The sequence below is a fragment of the Tachyglossus aculeatus genome, chromosome 6 (genome assembly GCF_015852505.1).
Source record: "Tachyglossus aculeatus isolate mTacAcu1 chromosome 6, mTacAcu1.pri, whole genome shotgun sequence".
Lineage (NCBI taxonomy): Eukaryota > Metazoa > Chordata > Mammalia > Monotremata > Tachyglossidae > Tachyglossus > Tachyglossus aculeatus.
The window spans coordinates 16,097,411-16,118,836 of NC_052071.1; the positions used below are offsets into that span (position 1 = coordinate 16,097,411).

Below are 21,426 nucleotides of genomic sequence, written 5' to 3' on the forward strand. Positions count from 1 at the left end.
TTGTCTGCTTTCTGGCCTTGGGCAAGTCATTGCACTTCCAGCGCTTAGAACAGGGCTTGGCAAATAATAAGTGCTTAACAAATACCATTGTTATTATTAATCTTATTCCCTGGGCTTCAATTCCCTCATCTGCAAAATGGGGATTAAGACTGTGAGCCCCAAGTGGGACAAGGACCTGATTAGCATGTCTCAACCCCAGCACTTAGAACAGTGCCTGCCACATATAACAGTGCCTGGCACAAAGTTGGCAGTACTCAGGAAAGTTACTTCAATCAATCAGTCAATCAAAGGTATTAATTAGGCCCTTACTGTGTGCAGAACACACTAAGCACTTGGGAGAGTACAGTATAACAGAGTTGGTAGGCACATTTCCTGTCCACAACGAGCTTACAGTCTAGAATTCATTCTAAATTAGCTTCCCGGGTTGAAATGTTCTGGTTAGTTGGAACCCTGCTCACTCTCCCTGAACTTGGAAGAGCATTTAGGCCTTGGGTCGATCCCTTCGTTTGGCATCTGATCATATTTCTCTGAAACTAACTTTGTAGCTTGTCGGTACGATATTAAAAGCAAAGTTTTCTTTGCATTGGGAGGACAAGATACGGCTTTGATGGATTTGCTAGACAGTAGACTATAAACTCAGTATAGGCAGGGAACGTATCTGCTAATTCTATTGCACTGAACTCTCCCAAGCGCTTAGTACAGTACACATAGTAAGCTCTCAATAAAAACCATTGATTGACAGGGAAAAGAATCAAAATATGGAATTCATTTGGCCTAGATCCAAGACACTGCACTATTGGTTCGTTTACCTCATTTGCTCACTCCTGGAAATCTTTAAAGAAATTATAACCTGAGCTTCTCTCAGAAAAGTGAGTTCCTATTGGCTGGTGAGAAAAAGACTTACTGGTTTGTATTTTGCGATATTAACGTGGCTAAAGCTGCCTGGTGGAAATTGATGAGGAAAGCGGGAGTTGCTGTGTGGGCTGAAATACAGATAGGTGGGATTGAAGCAAGAAAATGGATTTTTCGACTTGGATCCTAACTGCTGTGAGCATTCATTTTAACTGAACACGATAACTTACACATGATGCAGATCTTTAAAATAGAGCTGAGCATGATAATGTACTTCAAAGTCCTGCGCTTCTTGAGTAGTTAAATTCAGCTCCCATGCTCTACTCTGTAATATCGTTATGTTCTTATTATGTTTCAAACACTGTACTAAGCGCTGGGGTAGATACAGGATAATCAGATCTGACACAGTCCCTGTCCCTCATCGGGCTCACAGTCTTATGTAGGAGGGAGAAAAGGTATGGAATCCCCAATTTATTAGTGAGGAAACTGAAGCACCCAGAAGTTATGTGACTTGTCCAAGGTCACACGACAGGCAAGTGGTAGAGCCAGGATTAGAACCCAGGTTCTCTGACTTCCAGACTAATGATCTTTCACTAGGCCCTTCAGAACCTCACACTTTTGCGCTTTCTTTTTAAGTCAGTGCCCCCACCCCCGAGACCAGACTCTACTGAAGGGACTCTCCAGCAGTGTCTGGGACCACTTCCGACTCCTCCTCTCCTTCCACCTCATCGGTGTTGTGAACGGAGTTCTTGGGGGACCCCGTGACTTGGGTTGCTGTAATAGGTGCCACTTCTCCGACAGGAACCGCTTCGTACACAGAGGTTGGGAGTTCCCTTGTCATTGATCTGGGAAAAGAGAGCACAGTGGAGCGAATGGCAGCTTTGATACACACCAGGTAGAGACAGAATGGCGAGGTTATCTTCCTTTTCAGCTCAGCAGGGAGCAGACTGCACTCCATACAATCCAGGGAGAGGGTTCAGAGGAGAACCACAAATCTTACTTGAGGCTTTAGGAAATAAACCTTATGAGTTCAAAGCACTGGGGAAAGAACAAGGGGGGCTCAACTGGGGAGAAAAATCACACCCTCAAGTATAGGAAGGAATGTTTTAAGAGTGATGGTGAGTAAACTGTTCCTCCTAGGGGCTAGCTGTGTAGACCAGGGATGAAATCGGAGAGGAGGGATTGAGGTGGGCAAGCCAGCAAACAGGGAATAACGATTAGGTGTGAGGTCACCTCAGCATGAGTACAAAAACTCCTCATCATCGGCTTTATGGCAAGCAGGAGGCAGGCAGCCACTACAGCCCAGCCTGCTTACGGTGCCTTTACCTCATCCTTCTCTCACTGCCGGCTCCCTGCTCAGAATTCTCTCCCCCTTCATATCCGACAGACCACCACTCTCCCCATCTTGAAAGCCCTGCTAAAACCCTATCTCTTTCAAGAAGCCTTCCCGGACTAACTGCTCATTTCCCTATCCTATTAGCTCTCCCTTCTGTGTCACCTGTGCGCTTGGGTTCATTCATTCATTCAGTTGTATTTTTTGAGCGCTTACTGTGTGCAGAGCACTATGCTAAGCACTTGGGAGAAGACAGTATAACAATAAACGGACTCATTCCCTGCCTTACCCCTTAAGCACTTTCTTAGTCCACTCCCAGCCCCACAGCACTTATGTCCGTATCCTTCGTCATCATCAGCTGTATTTATTGAGTGCTTATATGTGCAGAGCACTGTACTAAGCGCTTGGGAGAGTATGATAGAGTTGGCATACACGTTCCCTGCCCATAATGAGCTTACGGTCTATCTTCTGCCACTTTTGCTATCAGTAAACTAATTTAACATCTTTCTCCTGACTTTTTCGGAAGGAAGGGATCTTGCCTCCCGACACTACTGTATTGTACTCTCCAATCACTTAGTACTATAATAATAATAATGGTATTTGTTAAGCACTTACTCCGTGCCAAGCACTGTTCTGAGAGCTGGGATAGATACAAGGTAATGCGGTTGTCCCACGTGGGGCTCACAGTCTTAATCCCCATTTTACAGATGAGGTAACTGAGGCACACTGAAGTTAATTGGTTTGCCCCAAGTCAAACGGCAACAAGTGGTGGATCTGGGATTAGAACCCACGTCTTCTGACTCCTCAGCCTGTGCTCTTTCCACTAAACCACGCTGATTCTCTACTGTGCTCTGCACATAGTAAGCACTCGGATACTGTTGCTTGAGTGATTGTCAGGTAAAACCCTAAAATGCATTTCCAAGGGAAGTTTTGGATTCTCCTGGCATGGAGATGTTAAGAAACTAGGAGGTAATGACCTCTCCAGTCTGAGTTAGTTGCTCTCCTGCTCTGAGGAGAGGGGTGGGTGAGCTCTCGAGAGCTCTTCAATTCCAGAATTGATTGATTCTAACTTGAAAGAACCCATAGTTGACTGTGAAAAATAAAATAGGAGGGTGGGAAGTTTTCCTCACAAAGAACTAAGCCAGGCCTTGTCCAGTTGACTCTCCGATCCATTTCTTACGGTATTTTTAAGCGCTTACTGTGTGCCAGGCACTGTACTAAGCGCTGGACTACATACAAATTTATCAGGTTGGAAACGCTCCCTGTTCCACCTGGGGCTCAGTTTTAATCCCCATTTTACATGTGAGGTAACTGAGGCCCAGAGAAGTGAAGTGACTCACCCAAGTTCACACATGGCAGACAAGTGGAAGAGCCAAGGTTAGAACCTAGGTCTTTCTGACTTTCGGGTCCATGCTCTGTCTACTAGGCTTCGCTGCTTCCTAGGTCCATTCGGAGGAAAGTCAAGGGGGCTAGATTCATTTTGCGTAAACTTCTCCAAGAAATCAGGCGGCATGGCCTTTTCGATAATATACAGAAAGTGATGATGACTTTGAGCTCATCCTGTAGACTCCAAGCCCTTTGTGGGCTCAGATTGCCTCTGCTAACCCTATTTTATTGTACTCTCTCAAGCGCTTAAAAATTCAGTGCTCTGTACACAGTTCGGCAAACAATCAATACCGATCGACTGATTGACTGCACAGGAGTATTTTCACACCTTGGCCCGGAGAGCATTATGCTCCATCCATGTGGGGAGGAAATGTCTAATAGTCAAAGTAATGCGAGTGATTACCGCCTCTCTGCTGTTACTTTCTCTTTCCTCCTCTTCGACGCGATCTTGGTCATGACAAACCACACCACCAGGCAGATGAGAAGGGCTCCCAGGACGGCTCCAATTAACGCCCCAGCAATGATGTCGGCATCAGAATCTGGAAAACACAAGCTGCCGGTCAAACCTTTGAGCAGCCTGATCCTGGTCACAGCTGGGGCAGCTGCCAGGAAAATTGGGGGACCAGATAGTGCCGACAAGAGCAATAATAATGATGGTATTTGTTAAGCGCTTACTATGTGTCAAGCACTGTTCTAAGCCCTGGGGTAGATACAAGCTAATCAGTTTGGACACAGTTGGACATAGTCATATGGGGCTCACCGTCTTAATCCCCATTTTACAGATGAGGTAATTGAGGCCCAGAGAAGTGAAGTGATTTGCCCAAAGTCACACAGCAGACATGGGAAAGATCCGGGATTAGAACCCGCGTCCCCTGACTCCCAAGCCCGTGCTCTTTCCACCAGATCATGGGGTCACGTTACAGTCCGCCTGAAAGCCACACTGAGCAGTTGTATGGGCAACTCACGTCCGGACGTTAGATCGATCTCACAGGAGGCATTCCCGAGGCTGTTGGTGGCGATGCACCGGTAGTATCCTTCTTCAAAATCGGTCAGGTTCCCGATCACCAGAATCCCCGATCTTGGATCTGTCAGAGAGAGCACATGGGCTTGGAGAAGGCCTTTCTACAGAGTTTTCCGTAGCTGTCCCTGTCCCGGTTACCCCGGGGAGGACAAAGTCACAATATCATTGGGGTGGCAGCGAGATTGTAAAGGAAATGTGAAAGCCAGAAGCTAGGTACCGAGGAGTGTGACGTGCAATGAACAGAGGCATAATGGAGCATCCAGACTTTCGACTGGCGGTGGGCCAGTCCACCTCGCACAACTCAACTTTGAAGAGTTTCCCATCAGGTTGAGGGGGCAGGTCCATCCCACTTCCAACACGGGATCCAGCCAAATGGGAAGTGCAGGTAGACCGCTGCTGTCTCTCACTGCCCCCGCCTCATAATAATAATAATGGTATCGGCTAAGTGTTTACTATGTGCCAGGCACTGTTCCAAGTGCTGGGGTAGATACAAGATAATCGGGTTGGACACAGTCCAGGTTCCACAGAGGGTTACCAGTCTCAATTCCCATTTTCGGATGAGGGAACTGAAGCACAGAGAAATTAAGTGACTTGTCCAGGGTCATACTGCAGACAAGTGGCAGAGCCAGGATGAGAGCCCATGACTGGGCCGTGCTGCCTCATCCCACCCCACCGACCCTCCAGGAGCTGGGCCACTTCCAGCTCATCCCTGGGGGTCTAAGAGACCCCCGGGTTCACTGCTGGTCAGCAGGACTCTCTGGAAGTGACGGAGGTCCTGGGGTTTCTGTGGAGACACAGGTCCACTCGAGCTGGTTTGCTCTGGGGTTACCCTGCCCAGGTCATTCCTCTCGGGGCCGCTCTGGTTAAAAAGAAAATTCTGATTCCCTCCCGCCCATCCAGGGGTGCGACGACATTTTCCCTCCTCCATGCCCATCAGAGATGGCATGGATTGAGATTTGATGAAGAACCTGCCTAGCTGAAGAAGAAGAAGAACAGTATTTGTTAAGTGCTTACTATGAGCTACGCACTGTATTAATTTGGAGTTGAAACATGGTGTAATGAATGGAGCTTGGGCTTGGGAGACAGAAGGTCATGGGTTCTCATCCTGGCTTTGCCACTTGTCTGCTGTGTGACCTTGGGCAAGTCATTTAACTTCTCTGATATCAAGGCATCGGAGCATAGCTGAGGGACAGAACTTTTAGGGGTCCTTGGTGGAATGGTGGTATTAACAATAATGATGATAATAACTGTGGTTTCTGTTAAGCGCTTACTGTGTGCCAAAGACTGTATTAAGCACTGGGGTAAATACAGACTAATACAAGGTCCCACATGGGGCTCACAATCTAAGTAGTAGGGAAAACAGGCATTGAATCACCATTTTACAGATGAGAAACTGAGGCCCAGAGAAGCAGTGCGCCTTGCCCAAGGTCAGACAGCAAGTAAGTGGTCGAGCCGGGATTAGAATCCTACCCTGTGACTCCCAGGGTAGCTTTTTGACCGGGCCCACGCTGCTTCCTGTGTCGCGGCCAATGGTCTCGGCTCAGAGAGGCTACTCACTGTATCGTTCTTGGATGGGTATCAGGGTCCCTGTGTCTATTTTGTACCACAGATACTGCGGGCGCGGCTTCCCTACTGCCGAAAAGCACGTGAGTGAGATCAGGTGCCCCGTCTCAGTTTTCCCTCCGACGTGACAGAATGGCGGCGAAGGTTTGACTGGAAGACAATGGAGAGGGAAAACATTGCAAGGACACATTGCAGGGTCGGAAGACCTGGAGTGAAGGTTATCTAGTTGCTTGGCCTAGTGGATGGAGCCGGGCCTGGGAATCAGAAGATCATGGGATCTAATCCCAGTTCTGTCACTAGTCTGCTGTTTGGCCTTGGGCAAGTCACTTCACTTCTCTGGGCCTCACCTACCTCATCTGGAAAACGGGGATTAAGACTGAGAACCCTGTGTGGGACAGGGACCGTGTCCAACGTGATTAACTTGTACCTACTCCAGGGTTTAGTACAGTGCCTGGCACATAGTAAGCACTTAATACCAGAAAAAAAAAAAAAGAAAAGCGTTCAGGGGGCCTTCTTGTGGAGGGGCAATTGGTCTACCAGTAGCACAGTATTATTGTTGTTATTAACAAAAATAACATAATTAACAAATAATGACATTTGTGAAGCACTTACTATGTGCCAGGCATAGTATTAAGCACTGGGATGGATACAAGAAAATTGGATTGGACACAGTCCCTGTTTTCCATGGTGCTCACAATCTCAATCCCCATTTTACTGCTGAGGTAGCTGAGGCACAAGGAAGTGAAGTGACTCAGCCAAGGTCACACAGCAGTCAAGTGGTGGAGAAGGGATTAGAACCCTTGACCTTCTGACTCTGACTACTCCTCTGACCACTTATCCACTTGACTCAAACATTACTGGGAAAGTGTAAACAATAATAACAATTATTGTCAAGAGTTTATTGTGTGCTAAGCACTGGGGTCGATACAAGATCATCAGTTTGGACCCAGTCCCGGTCCCACTTGAGGTTCAGATCTAAAAATTGAAGGGAGAACAGGTATTTAATCCCCATTTTACAGATAAGGAAACAGAGATCCAGAGAGGTGAAGTGACCTGCCCGAGGTCACATAGCAGTCAAGTGGCAGAGGCAGGATCAGAACTCGGGTCCTCCGACTCCTAGGCCCATGGTCTTTCTCAATAAGCCACTCCACTTCTCGAAGTAAGAGTTCAGAGCCCTGCCTCCCGGTCAACAACTTGAACTGAAGAAGAAAATTATACAAAATGTCCCCTCAGGCTGAGTCAGGAGGGATGGGGTTGGGGTGGCGGGGAGAAGATATTAATAATAATAATGCATAATTATGGTACTTGTTAAGCTCTTAATATGTGCTAAAAACTGGGGTAGATACGAGCTAATCAGGTTGGACACAGTCCCTCTCCCACGTTGAGATCACAGTCTTAATCCCCATTTTTTACAGATGAGGTAACTGAGGCATAGAGAAGTGAAGAGACTTGCCCACACAGCAGACATGTGGCAGAGCCGGGATTAGAACCCTGGTCCTCCTGACGCCCAAACCCGCGCTCTATCCACTAGGCCACGATGCTTCTCCTGCCTGCGGTTTCCCGGACCGCACTGTCATTCTGCCCTTAGGGAATCTGCCCAGTTGTTAGGCAAAAACCAGCGCCCAGAGAAGTCGGGTCTGCCAGCAAGGATCTGGGCCTACAGCCAAACCCACAGTCCTTAAGCGCGATCCACAAGACCCTCCCAGCCGCCTGAGATGCATAAAACTAAATGGCGGGGGATCGCCAAATCGTACCTAACACGTTCACCAAAACGCTGCCTTGGTTACTGCCTTCAAAGTCGGGACTGTTGGTGACGTCGCAGATGAAGACCCCCGTGTCGGAAGGCTGCAGGTTGGTTATGGTGATGGATGCGTTGCCGGGGACTGAGGAAGCCACCACTCTGTCCTTGAACTCGCCAATGCTGTACGACTGTCCGTGCTGAGAATAATACACCTGAGGCACAGAAATGGCCGCCGGTTAGAGAACACGAGGACTGAGGTACACACAGTTGACTAGCCTGCCGTGTCTTTTTTCTGGTATAGTCCGTCAGTCATATTTATTGAGCACTGTACTAAGCACTTGAGAGAGTACCATATAATAATAATTGGACATATTCTCTGCCCACAACAAGCTTTCATTCTAGCTGGGGAGACAGACATTAATATAAATGAAGACATTAGATATGTACATAAGTGTTGTGGGGATGGGAGGTGGGGATGAATAAGGGGAGCAAGTCAGGGCGACGGAGAAGGGAGTGGGAGAAGAGAAGAGGGCTTAGTTAGATGTGCCTTCAAAAAGGCTTTGAAGGAGGGGACGGTAACAGTATAGTAATTGGCATAGGTTCTCTGCAGCTTGAGCTCTCAGGACGTTGGCATGGAGTAAAACGGCCAAGGATAGACAAAATTGGCTCCTTAAGCTTTGCATCTGGGGGTAGGAAACGTGTCTACCAACTCTATTTTATTGTCTTCTCCCAAGCGTTTCGTTTAGTGCTCTGCACAAGTAAGTTGCTCAATAAATATCGTTGTTGATGATGGTGATGAGGAGGAAGAGAAGGAAAAGGAGAAGGAAGAAGAGAAAAAGGAAGAGGAGGAAAGGAGGAGGAGACAAGTAGCAGACAAGTCCCACACACATACACAATGAGCTTTCAGTCTAGAGGACAATAATGACATTTCTCATTCATGTCATCAATAGTCACCAAGTCCATAGACTTAGATGATAATCAAAATTAGCTATTGGGGGTAAGTTAACCAATGTTAACTATTCTCTCTCTCATAAATCCTGGTTACTCTGCTTGGAATTTGTGAAGAACCAATTAGATTCTTTGTTTTTGCCCACCATTTTATGCTCTGACTAGCTCCCAGGCTACAGACTGCAAGGCAAATGTAATTTTGTTGGTGTGGTTATGAATCTTAGTTCTCCATGACGAAACAGAGTTAAGTTCTCCAGTCACCGGACAGCACTCCTTAAGGTTCCTCTAATGCGAAACCCAACTTATAAATATTGCCATAGTATTGACTGAAGTCCTTAATAGATGTTATCTGGACACCTTCAATGATTGATAAATCCTCTAAGGGCGCCTGAGTCATATGGAGCAGAAATTCGAGCAGAAATTCATGTGGCATCTTGTTGTAAAAATAAACCCGAGTGGAAATAACCCATTTGCTTTTGGCTGGATTGAGTTGCTTAGCAACAAAGAATTCCGGGCCTAGGGCAATTTGTGAGATTAAAGCTCCGGGAACTATGAACCTGTGAACTGGAACCCTGAGAGAGGGGGAAGAAGATAAGGAAATAAGAAGAGTCACTAGTCTGAGCTCTGCAGTGCCTCAGAGCAGGAAAGATGAACTAGGCCATTGGAATTTATAATACGTGCAGCCAAGCAGGGTCTGTCTGATTTCCAGACAACCTTGTTGCTGAATTCACTCAGCATTCTCCAGACAGATTTCTGGGGATGGTCTGATCCTCTCCATCCCATCCCAGCTTCCTTCTAAAGGCTAAAGATCTGGGTCAAAAATGGGACCAAAGGATGGGGGGCAAAACAACAACTACAGCAACAACAACAAAAAAACCCACAAAGAAAAGCGAAATGACCCAGAGTATTAAAATGCAACTTTGAAAATGACCCAAGAATAGGTTACACCAGCAACCTGCCAACCTCCTGATCATCTATCTCACTCCCCCGCATAGTTGGCTGGACTAAACCTTGCAAGCCTCTAGACTGTCAGCTTGTTGTAGGCAGGGAATGTGTCTATTTCTTGTACCCTCCCTAGCACAAAGTACAGTGCTTTGAACACAGTAAGCACTCAATAAATACGATTGGATGAATGAATACAATGCCTGGCACATAGTAAGCCCTTAATAATAATAATTATAATGGTATTTTGCATTTACTGTGTACTGTGTACCAGGCACTGTATTAAACGCTGGGGTGGTTACAAGCAAATCGGGTTGGACACAGTCCCTTATCCCTCATAGGACTCAAATGGGGCTTAATCCCAGTTTTACAGATGAGGGAACTGAGGCACAGAGAAGTTAAGTGACTTGCCTAAAGTCACACAGCAGACAAGTGTACAGCTGGGATTAGAACCCAGGTCCTTCTGACTCCCAGGTTTGTGCGCTAGGCCACAGGCAGCAGTGCAGTGGGGGATCAGCCTTGCTAGGACCTGGACTGGTCAAGGAAGCCTCCCAAACTGGAGACCCCAAATTCGCTTAAAGCTCACACAAGGTCCCAAAGATTCCTCCAAGTTCTCTAAGCTTGGTCCCGCCTGATACAAATACTCACCACAAAGAGGTTAACACTCCCTTGACCAAGAATAAGTGAATTCAAACAGAGGACAAGGCTGTGCGATTACTCTCGTTCCTGCCACCACTGTAGACGACCTACAGGTGGAAGAATTGATTTTGGACTGCTTTGCCTCTTGCAGCTCCTAGAGAAGCAGTATGGACTAGTGGCTAGATCCCCAGCCCGGGAGTCAGAGGGACCTGGGTTCTAAACCCGCCTCCGCTGCTTGTCTGCTATGCGGGCAAGTCACGTCACTTCTCTGTGCCTCAGTTACCTCATCTGGAAAAGAGGATTAAGACTGGTGGGACAGGGACAGTGTCCAACCTGATTCTCTTGTATCTAACCCAGTGCTTAGTACAGTGCCTGGGGCTTACAGGCGAAGCAGGACGCAATGTGGCCTAGTAGAGGGGATCCAGGCTTGGGGGTCGGGGGACCTGAGTGCTGGTTCTGACTCCACCACTTGTCTGCTGTGTAGCTTTGGGTAAGTCACTTCACTTCTCTGTGCCTCCGTTTCTTCATCTGAAAATGAGGATTAAATCCCACTCCCTCCTATCTAGACTGTGAGCCCCATGCATTTAAAAAAAAATGCCAAAGTTTGCATTCTTATTCTGATAAACGTACACTCTCCTCAGTGAACTATTATGTAAGTACGTAGAACCGTGACCGTAAAAGCCCATTAGTTGAAGCTGGAACTTAAATTGCAGGAATGGGAGACTAATACTTGGTGCAGAAATCTCTGAATTGTTATCGATTGCATGCTCCTGAGTTGTCTTGAATCCATGTCTGCAGCCCATTAAGGATCAGATTTGACTTCAGATTCGTCTGTCAGAATTTTGCCTAGGCATACAATCTATAGTGTAAATTTCACGTTCTCGAACTACATACGACTTTATTTTGAAGTGGACATGAATGCCGATATCAGTGTATATATAGTGTAAGTGCTCCAAAGTGCATTTAAGAATGCCAAGCGTTTTACCAACATTGAGCCAGATCTTGCTGATGTTGGAACAAAGACATGCTGTATCTGAGAGTAACTCAATTCCACTCGCCTAATTTCTCCTCCAGCAGCAATCCAATCTTTTTTTTTTTATCCAATTGAGAGGCCAGGCCACACGGGATAAGAACCCATTAGCTGTAGAAGACATATTCTGGTCTGTATTGGCACTGACCATTCACAGCCACTTAAAATACTTGTAATCACTTCCTGAATGTGATTCTAGCCATACCTAGAATGTACAATCAACTCTTTACCAATTCACCTAAAGCAAAACCCCTAAATGCAGCCGTAATGGCTTTTTTTAAAAATAGGGGAGAACAAACCGTCCCATAAAGATAACTGTGGGCCAAAGATTTAGCAAGCACATCCACAAAACATGGGCTGCTTTCCATACCTTCCCAGATTTACATCAAAAGATTAACAACCGTATGAACAGACCCTGGAAAATGGAGGGAGGAAATAGGTGAAGCCTGTTTTGTTAAAGAAATGGGACAGTTGGATATTCAGGCAGTCCACCTCTCCAGGGTTACAGTTGGCTAAAATCCATTCCTGAAAGTTGAATAGATGATCCCTTCTGACTTAAAACCCATTTGTGTTCACTGATGCCCAAATTTTTACCTAACTCCCAAGGGCTCAAAATCTCCTTTCCTACCGTGAAGATTCACTTGTTTACAATTCTGTGTACTGAGCATCATAATCTGCATTCTAATGGGCTGAAGTGTTCCCCATTTATATTTACTGCTCTATAGACTTTGAAGGCAATTTCTTGTTCAACACAGAAGGAGACAATGGACACTTAATCCCTTTTTTGACAGAAGAGGACGCTGAACTAGAATGAGAATCCAGGACCTCCAATTCCCTGCCCTGTACTCTTTCACTAGGCTATACAGCGTCTCTTGGATCCTCCTGGAACTTAATAGTGGTTTTTTTTATTTTTTTAATGAGTCTTGTTAAGCATTTATTATGTGCCAGGCACTGTATTAAGCAAGGGGGTAGAGAAAAGATTGGACACAGTCCCTGCCCCACGTGGAGCACACAGTCTTAATCCCCATTTTACAGATAACTGAGGCACAGAGAAGCTAAGTGACTTGCCCGAAGTCACTGGTTGTGGGCAGGGAATGTGTCTGTTGTATGGCTGTATTGTACTCTCCCAAGTGCCTAGTACAGTGCTCTGCACACAGTAAGTGCTCAATAAATACAATTGACTGACAAGTGGCAGAACCGGGATTCAAACCCAGGTGCTTCAGCTTCCAAGGTCTGTGCTGTATCCACTAAGCCAAGATGTTAATGGAATCCCTTTTCCAAGACATCTCCCAGTAAAACAGTCGGTGGCTTTGGAATTGAAATCCTTCTATGGCAAGAAGTTTGTGAAGAGGAAAAAGTCTACTGTTTTTCTCTTCAAAGACTTCTCCTGTCAGGGAAGTTAATGATCCTTTTTCTAATTACATCTATTTCTGTGTCTCTAGCTATTTCAATCATTCAACCATATTTATTGAGCACTTACTGTGTGCAGAGCACTGTACTAAGCACTTGGGAACTACAAGTCAGCAACATATAGAGACGGTCCCTACCCAACAATGGGCTCACAGTCTTTACCAACTCTACTATAGACAACTCAACCACACGCTTAGTACAGTGTCCTGCACACAGTTAATGCTCAATAAATTCCACTGGTTGGATTGTGGTATTTGTTAAGGGCTTACTATGTGCCACACACTGTACTATGCTCTGGGTTACATTCATGATAATCAGGGCCGACGGTCTGTGGCCCACAAGGGCCTCAGAGTCCGAGTAGGTGGGAGAACAGTAATTAAGTCTTTGTTTTCTAGCTGAGGAAACTGAGGCGTTGAGAAGCTATTTTCTCTCTTCACTTCTCTATCAGCCTATCTATCATCTAACTCTGTTCTCTCCTGCTAGCTATACTATCTGCCCTCTCCGCAGGGAATAGTCCTAATTGTATAATTTGTTTTTAGTATGGAATATAAGTTTCAACTGTTTTCATTGCAGAGGTTGGTTGCTGGCTCCCTATCACTGACCCTTTCATTCTTCCAACTTGGTGCCTGGGGTAATCCTGCAAGGGGCATGTTTTAGAAAATTGAACAAATAAATAAAATGAGCCCCAGGCTCTCCTGAAAGCCCCAAAGGCTGTGAGCTAGCAGCATGGCATAGTGTGTAGAGCAGGGGCCTGGGACTCAAAAGGTCATGGGTTCTAATCCTGACGCCACCACTTGACTGCTGTATGGCCTTGGGTAAGTCACTTTACTTCTCTATGCCTCAGTTCCCTCATCTGTAAAATGGGAATTAAGACCCGATCTGCTTGTATCCACCCCGGAACATCCTGGCATGTAGCTAATCACTTAACAGATACCATTATTGTTATTATTTTTAACTGGATGATGGTCCAGGCAGAGAGCCTGGGAATCAGAAGGACCTGGGTTCTAATCCCCATTCAGCCACTTGTCTGCTGGGTGACCTTGGGCAAGTCACTTCACTCCTCTGGGCCTCAGTGATCTCATCTGGAAAATGGGGATTAAGACTGGGAGCCCCATGTGGGGCATGGACTATGTCCAGCCCATGGTAAGTGCTTAACAAATGCCATTAAAAAAATACAAATAGAGGAAGCTTCCCAGCCCAAAGGGCTCCTTTAACCAGCAGCAGGAAATAGAATGTGTCCATGATTCTAGGGGGTGATGACTTTACATGGAAGTGAACAGCAGCAACACACAGCTTTTGCCCTCAAGCATCACGATTAGATTCCCAAGGAACAGGCTAAATGGACTTGGGAAATCCAAACTGGGGAAGCTTTTCTAGCATCTCACCGGCGTGTAAGGTTTTCCCAGGGCCTGGAGAGGCATTTCACTGGGATAGATGTGGTACTACGGTACCCAGGGGTCTACGACGCTACTTTTTGAAAGCTTGCTTCCTGGCAAGCTCTTGTTGGATTCTGACCATTTCATAGCCCATCTGTTGAAAGCTGTTTGAAGTGGAGAGATAATTGTGAACATAAACAATGTAGCCAAAATGCCTGGATAATTCATGCTTCAATTTTAGCAATGTATCAGTTACAGGTGGATGGGAATTTTTCCCTGAATTATTCAGATAATTCACACCAAAGCGTATTTTTGGCTTCAAGCATCAGGATAGAGGAATTTGTAAGTACGGGCCTATGGGGAGTATTCTAACCCTTCTCCCTCAAACTGCCTCCACCTGAAATCTCTGCTTGGCAAAGCGTTTTTCATTCATTAAATTGAATTTACTCAGTGCTAACTGTGCACAGCACTGTACTAAATGCTTGGGAGAGTACAATATAACAATAACGATAAACAGACATATTTCCTGCCCACATGAGCTAGTGCCCTGGTGATGGTCAGATGGCCAGTAGAAGTTGGGGTCCTTATCTGAGGCCAGCCTGACCCCCAGATGCCATTTAGGGGATGGTCAACTGGGAGGTCAGGCTGGGGAACTGGAATTCAAGAGTAGCCTGCCCTTAAGTAATAGTCAATTGTATTCATTGAGTGCTTACTGTGTGCAGAACACTGTACTATGGGCTTGGGAGAGTACAGTAACAATAAAACAGAAACATTCCCTGTCTAAAGCGAGCTTACAGTCTAGGGGGGGAGAGAGACATTAATCGAAAGAAATAAATTATGGATGTGGACATAAGTGCTGTGGAACTGGGCGGGGGGATGAATTTACGGGAGCAAGTCAGGGCGACGCAGAAGGGAGTGGGAGAAGAGGAGAGGAGGGCTTAGGGAAGGCCTCTTGGAGGAGAGGTGCCTTCAGTAAGGCATTGAAGGGGGGAGAGTCATTGTCTGTCTGATTTGAAGTGGGAGGGCGTTCTAGGCCAGAGGCAGGACAGAGAAGCAGCGTGGCTCAATGGAAAGAGCCTGGGTTTGGGAGCCAGAGGTCATGGGTTCTAATCCTGACTCCACCACTTGTCCGCTGTGTGACTTTGGGGAAGTCACTTCACTTCTCTGGGCCTCAGTTCCCTCATCTGTAAAATGGGGGTTAAGACTGTGAGCCCCACGTGAGACAACCTGATTACCTTGTATCCCCCCCAGCGCTTAGAACAGTGCTTGGCACATAGTAAGGGCTTAACGAATACCATCATTATTATTATGTGGGCGAGGGGTCGGCGGCGAGATAGACGAGATCAAGGTACAGGGAGAAAGTTGTGTGGACTGGATTGTAGTAGGAAAGTAGCTAGGTGAGGTCAGAAGGGGCAGGGTGATTGAAGGCTTTAAAGGAGAGGGTACTTACGGTGGCGTACTGGAGCTCCGAGGAGTGGTGGAAAGACCACTGGATGACAGCGTCGCTCAGGGGCAGTGTGGAAGTGAACGTACAGAGGAGGGTGGCAGAGGCTCCCACAGTGACGTTCACCACGCTCACGGGGACGGTCACCTGCACAGCAGTGACGGAGCCTGAGGTCAACGAGAGGAGAGCGTCAGCGGGTTCCCCTACTCCCAAACCTGGTCCGGTTCCATGCCCTGTGTTGGACTGTGCCAGGAGACACTGAGTGTCTGCCCGGGTATTAGTGTGCCAATGTTCATACAGCAGGGAGGGGGTGTCAGGGGGACCTGGGTTCTAATCCTGACTCTGCCGCTTGTCAGCTAGGTAACCATTGGCAAGTCACTTCACTTCTTTGTGCCTCAGTTACCTAATCTGTAAACTCAATCAATCAATCGGATTTATTGAGCACTTACTGTGCGCAGGGCACTGTACTAAGCCCTCGGGAGAGTACTACATAACAATAGAACAGACACATTCTCTGCCCACAGTGAGTTTGCAGTCTAGAGGGAGTGACAGACATTATTAGAAATAAAGAAATTGTGGATATGTACAAAAGTACCGTGGGGCTGAGGCGGAGGTGAATCCAGCGCTTAGAACAGTGCTGTGCACATAGTAAGTGCTTAATAAATGCCATCATTATTATTATTATAAAGGGAGCAAATCAGGGTGACACAGAAAGGAGTAATAGAAAAGGAAATGAGGGCTTAGTCAGGGGAGGCCTCTTGGACGAGATGGGCCTTCATTAAGGCTTTGAAGGTTGGGAGAGTAATTGTCTGTTGGATAAAATGGGGATTAAGACTGTGAGCCCCACGTGGGACATGGACTGTGTCCACCTGAATATCTTGTATCTAGTACAATGCCTGGCACAAAGTAAGCGCTTAACAAATATAATTTTTAAAAATGCAGCATTCTGCTTTTGCCTCACCCCTAATCAACTCATTCATTCCATTTATTGAGCGCTGGATGCAGAGCACTGTACTAAGTGCTTGGGAGAGTACAATACAACAATAAACACATTCCCTGCCCACAGTGAGCTTACAGTCTAAAAGTGGGGGAGACAGACAATATAACAGTGTGGCTTAGTGGAAAGAGTGTGGGTTTAGGAGTCACAGGTCGTGGGTTCTAATCCCGGCTCCACCACTTGTCAGCTGTGTGACTTTGGGGAACAGTGTATGGCACATAGTAAGCGCTTAACAAATACCATAATCATTATTATCATAACCACCAGACCCCAGGACCATCCTCAAAGCCTATAGAGGATTAAAGATACTTTAAATTGAACTGGATACATATGAAATCTCTTCGACTAAACTCATTTATCACCCATTCCTCATCTGAGAAGGGAAACCTCAGAAAAAAAGTTAACTGTTCTGTTAGTATAAAAATAATAATTGTGGTATTAGTTAAGCACTTACTATGTGCCAAGCACTGTTCTAAGCCCTGGGATAGATACAAGGTAATCAGGTTGTCCCATGTGGGGCTCACAGTCTTAATCCCCATTTTACAGATGGAGTAACTGAGGCAAAGAGAAGTGCTTAGAGCAGTGTTTGGCATGTAGTAAGTGCTTAACAAATTCTATTTAATTCTTTGTTCTGAGGACTTTGACACCTGTCTACATGTTTTGTTTTGTTGTCTGTCTCCCCCTTCTAGACTGTGAGCCCGTTGCTGGGTAGGGACCGTCTCTATATGTTGCCGACTTGTACTTACTAAGCGCTTAGTACAGTGCTCTGCACACAGTAAGCGCCCAATAAATACGATTGAATGAATGAATGAATGAACAAATACCATTATTATTATTATTATCATTATTATGTGACTTGCCCAAGGTCACACAGCAGACAAGTGGCGGAGCGGGATTAGAACCCTCATCCTCTGACTCCCAAGCCAATGTTCTTGCCATTAGGCCATACTGCCTTAAGAGTGGGAAGCTTTTGTGGGTAGGGATTGTCGCTCCTTATTGCTGTATTGTCCTTTCCAAGTGCTTAGTACGGTACTCTGCACCCAGTAAACACTCAATAAATCAGATTAAATGAATGAATGAACGTGGCCTAGTGGATTGAGCACCAGCCTGGAAGTCAAAAGGACCTGGGTTCTAATCCCTGCTCTGCCACTTTGTCTGCCGTCTGACCTTAGGTAAATCACTTCACCTCTCTGGGCCTCTGTTACCTCATCTGTAAAATGGGGATTAAGACTGTGAGCCCCATGTGGAACATGGACTGTGTTCAATCTGATCATCGTGTACCTAGCCCAGTGCTTAGCATAATGCCCTAGTAAGCACTTAACAAATAACATAAAAAAAGAGTGTGGACCAAAAAAGACTGAGTCAGGTGCTCTAGATAAACAGTACTCATTTTCTGAAGTAACCAAGGAGAACAACAGAGAATATAGGAGAAAGTCCTAGTTGTAATTTCACCCAATCCATAAATTAAGGCCGGATTTTTTTTTTTGAAACAAAAGAACCTTCTTTTCATTGCTGTGACATATAAACCCCGAAGGTATTTACATCTTGTGTCCAATCTCATTACAGTAACTGCCAGTAGTAACAGTACAATCCAGATCAGAGAGTACTGAACATTGTATTAACATGCCAAACCCTGTACAGAAAAAAACACAATTCTAGAAATCACCCTCCCTCGTAATTTAGGTAGAAGGTCAGAAATTCCCACCGCACCCCCAACATTCTTCGATTGTGAGCCCTTTTGGGGGAGGGGGGGCCCACCATAACTATACCTCAGAAATCAATCGATGGTATTTATTGAGTGCTCTACTATTTGCAGTGCACTGTACTAAGCGTTTGGAAAAGTACAGTGCAACAGTGTTAGCTTACATGTTACCTGCCGGTAATGAGCATAAAGTCTTAGAGGACCTCATCTCTGTATTTATTTCTCAGTGCTAGTGCCTGTTAGTGCTTAACAAATACCATAATTATTACATATAATTGTAATAATTGTATTATATTTACATTACAACCAGAAATGAGAAATCCAGGAATCTGAGGCTCAACAGTAACATGGGGTGTATCCTGGTGAAAAGAGCATGGCCTGAGAGTCAGAATGACCTGAGTTCTAATCCCGGCTCTGCCACTTGCCTGCCGTATGACCTTGGGCAAGTCACTTAACTTCTCTGTGCCTCAGTTTCCTCATCTGTAAAATGGGGATTCAATACTTGTTCTCCCTCTGACTTAGATTGTGAGCCCCATGTGGGACAGGGACTGTGTCTGACCTGATTGACTTGTATCAACCCCAGCGCTTAGAACAGTGCTTGACACATAGTAAGTGCTTAATGAAGACCATTATTATTATTTTTCCCTCTAGACTGTGAGCTCATTGTGGGCAGGGACTGTGTCTGTTATATTGTTATATTGTACTCTCCCAAGCGCTTAGTATAGTGCTCTGCACACAGTAAGCGCTCAATAAATACGATTGACTGACTCAGTCCCAGGAAATTAATTTAAAAGCTCAGAGGGACCCCTTCCTCATCCAGAAAAGGAGTCTAGTAAACCCTACCTTCAGGCTGCAGGAATTGTTTGACAAGAAGTCTAGTGGTCCATGAGGGGACCAGTTACACCCCAATAAGATTCACTCAATGTTTTTCAAATAAGACATGGCTCTCCTAAGCATTAGAAAGAGAAATTGTATTTTCAGCTCCCTGGAAGAGAGTAACTGTTAAAAGTGCAATCTCTTATCTACATATTAAAAGCCGATTTCGCACCATAGTAGAAACTCATTTTTCTAAGGAAAAAAAAAAAGATTAAAAATGCATTCAGCGGTAGTTTTGGAAATCTTTCAGAAAATCACCAGTTGAAAAACAGCCATTTGAACAGATCGGTAATTCTGTAGGTTGTGTTACAGCGCTGTAGGTTTTAATTATGGTGCTTATAAACCTCCGATTTTATCGCTTGTATAGCTCGTGCGCTTCATTTACTCTTCAGGAGAAATTCACACAGCAGACAGGTGGCAGAGTCGGAATTAGAACCCAGGTCCTTCTGACTCCCAGGGCTGTGCTCTTTCTACTAGGCCATGCTGCCAACTGGGCAAGGGATTCACCCTCCAAAGTCCCCACGCTCACAGATACAGTCTCACTGACAATAATAATAATAGCATTTATTAAGCGCTTACTATGTGTATTTAAGCACTGGGGTAGATACAAGGTAATCAGGGTGTCCCATGTAGGGCTCACAGACTTCATCCCCATTTTAAAGAACTGAGGCCCAGAGATGTTAAGTGACTTTCCCAAAATCACACAGCTGACAAGTAGCAGAAGTGGGATTAGAACCCACGACCTCTGACTTCCAAGCCCGGGCTCTTTCTACTAAATCACTCTGCTTCTCCGACGGTTTCATCATCGACTAAAGGACAACTCCGCTTGGTGTTGAGCACAAAATTGGATATTTCCTGCCTCAAAAGGCAGCCCCAATGGCAAATCAAAGAGAAAGTGAATGGAAGTCAAACTCCTAAGGACTTCACTGGATGGCAGAGAAACTCATCTCCCCTCCAAATTTCTTCCTGCCCTTATCCCGAATCAAGAGACACATGAATGAATCTTAGAAAAGTTGCCACTGATAATGGCTTCCTTTTCAGAAAATGCCTGAAAAACAAGTTTGACGGGCTCTTGGTAGCCAAGAACTCTTCAAGGGACTGAATGTACTCTGCTTAGACAATGGCTGGTTTTCCTCCTATGTAAAGAGGAAAAAATGATATGAGTCCTAAGGAAGGTTTCACAATATTCTTCTCTTCTAGGTGACAAATTAATCAATAGCATTCATCGAGCGCTTACTATGTGCAGAGCACTGTACTAAGCACTTGGGAAAGTGAAGCAGCACGGCCTAGTGGATAGAGCACAGTCAGAAAGTTGTGGGTTCTAATCCCAGCTGTCACTTGTCTGCTGTGTAACTTCGGGCAGGCCACTTCACTTCTCTGGGTCTCAGTTCCCTCATCTGTAAAATGGGGATTGAGACTGAGCCCCACGTGGGACAGGGACTGTGTCCAACCCGATTTGCTTGTATCCACCCCAGCACTTAGTACAGTGCGTGGCACATAGTAAGCACTTAACAAATACCACAATTATTATTATTATTCTCTAGACTCTAAGCCCATTGTGGGCAGGGATCATCTCTATTGCTGAACTGTACTTTCCAAGCACTTAGAACAGTGCTCTGCACACAGTAAGTGCTCAATAAATATGATTAAATGAATGAATTATCATTATTACACCACAAAAGAATTAGCAGCCGCGTACCCTGCATATAATGAGCTTACAGTTTAGAGTAACAGTAATTTGAGGTGATTTTGCCACTCACCTGATAGGCTTGCTAGGATTGCAAACATCTTCAGTATCACTGGAAACATATTTTTTCCCCCTCCTGAGAGCCAGGAGCTCCCAGTTTATAGATGCACAGGTCTGGGCTAAACCGCCAACTAATTTGGTTTTTTAGCAGAGGGTTTTTGCTGTTCTTATCTCCTTAGGCTTCATCAAGTCAACAATTCTCTTCCTTCTCATTTTCCTGCTTTATCAGGTACAGAATTTTCTGGACCCAGTTCTGTGACCATGCCATGGAAATGCTTTCCTGGGATAGGTGTACTTGATACATTTGTTAGCTTGTTAATAATAAACCCAACCAATTGCAAAGCCCTGAAGTTTGTATTAGACAACAATTTTTCAGTCTTCCTTCGTGCAGACTTTTGAACACATGAAAGACTACCTTC

The 21,426-nt window shown here is 45.6% G+C and overlaps 1 protein-coding gene across 1 annotated transcript; it reads right to left on the reverse strand.

The window, feature by feature from the left end:
- Positions 1–1,516: 1,516 nt before the first annotated feature.
- On the reverse strand, positions 1,517–21,069 carry VSIG1 (V-set and immunoglobulin domain containing 1). The gene is made up of 7 exons (XM_038747701.1): positions 21,021–21,069; positions 15,692–15,852; positions 7,910–8,108; positions 6,150–6,305; positions 4,537–4,656; positions 3,975–4,110; positions 1,517–1,697 (listed from the first exon to the last, which is right to left on the reverse strand). Exons 1-7 carry the CDS (start codon positions 21,067–21,069, stop codon positions 1,517–1,519), a joined length of 1,002 nt encoding a protein of 333 aa, XP_038603629.1.
- Between the last annotated feature and the right edge of the window lie 357 nt (positions 21,070–21,426).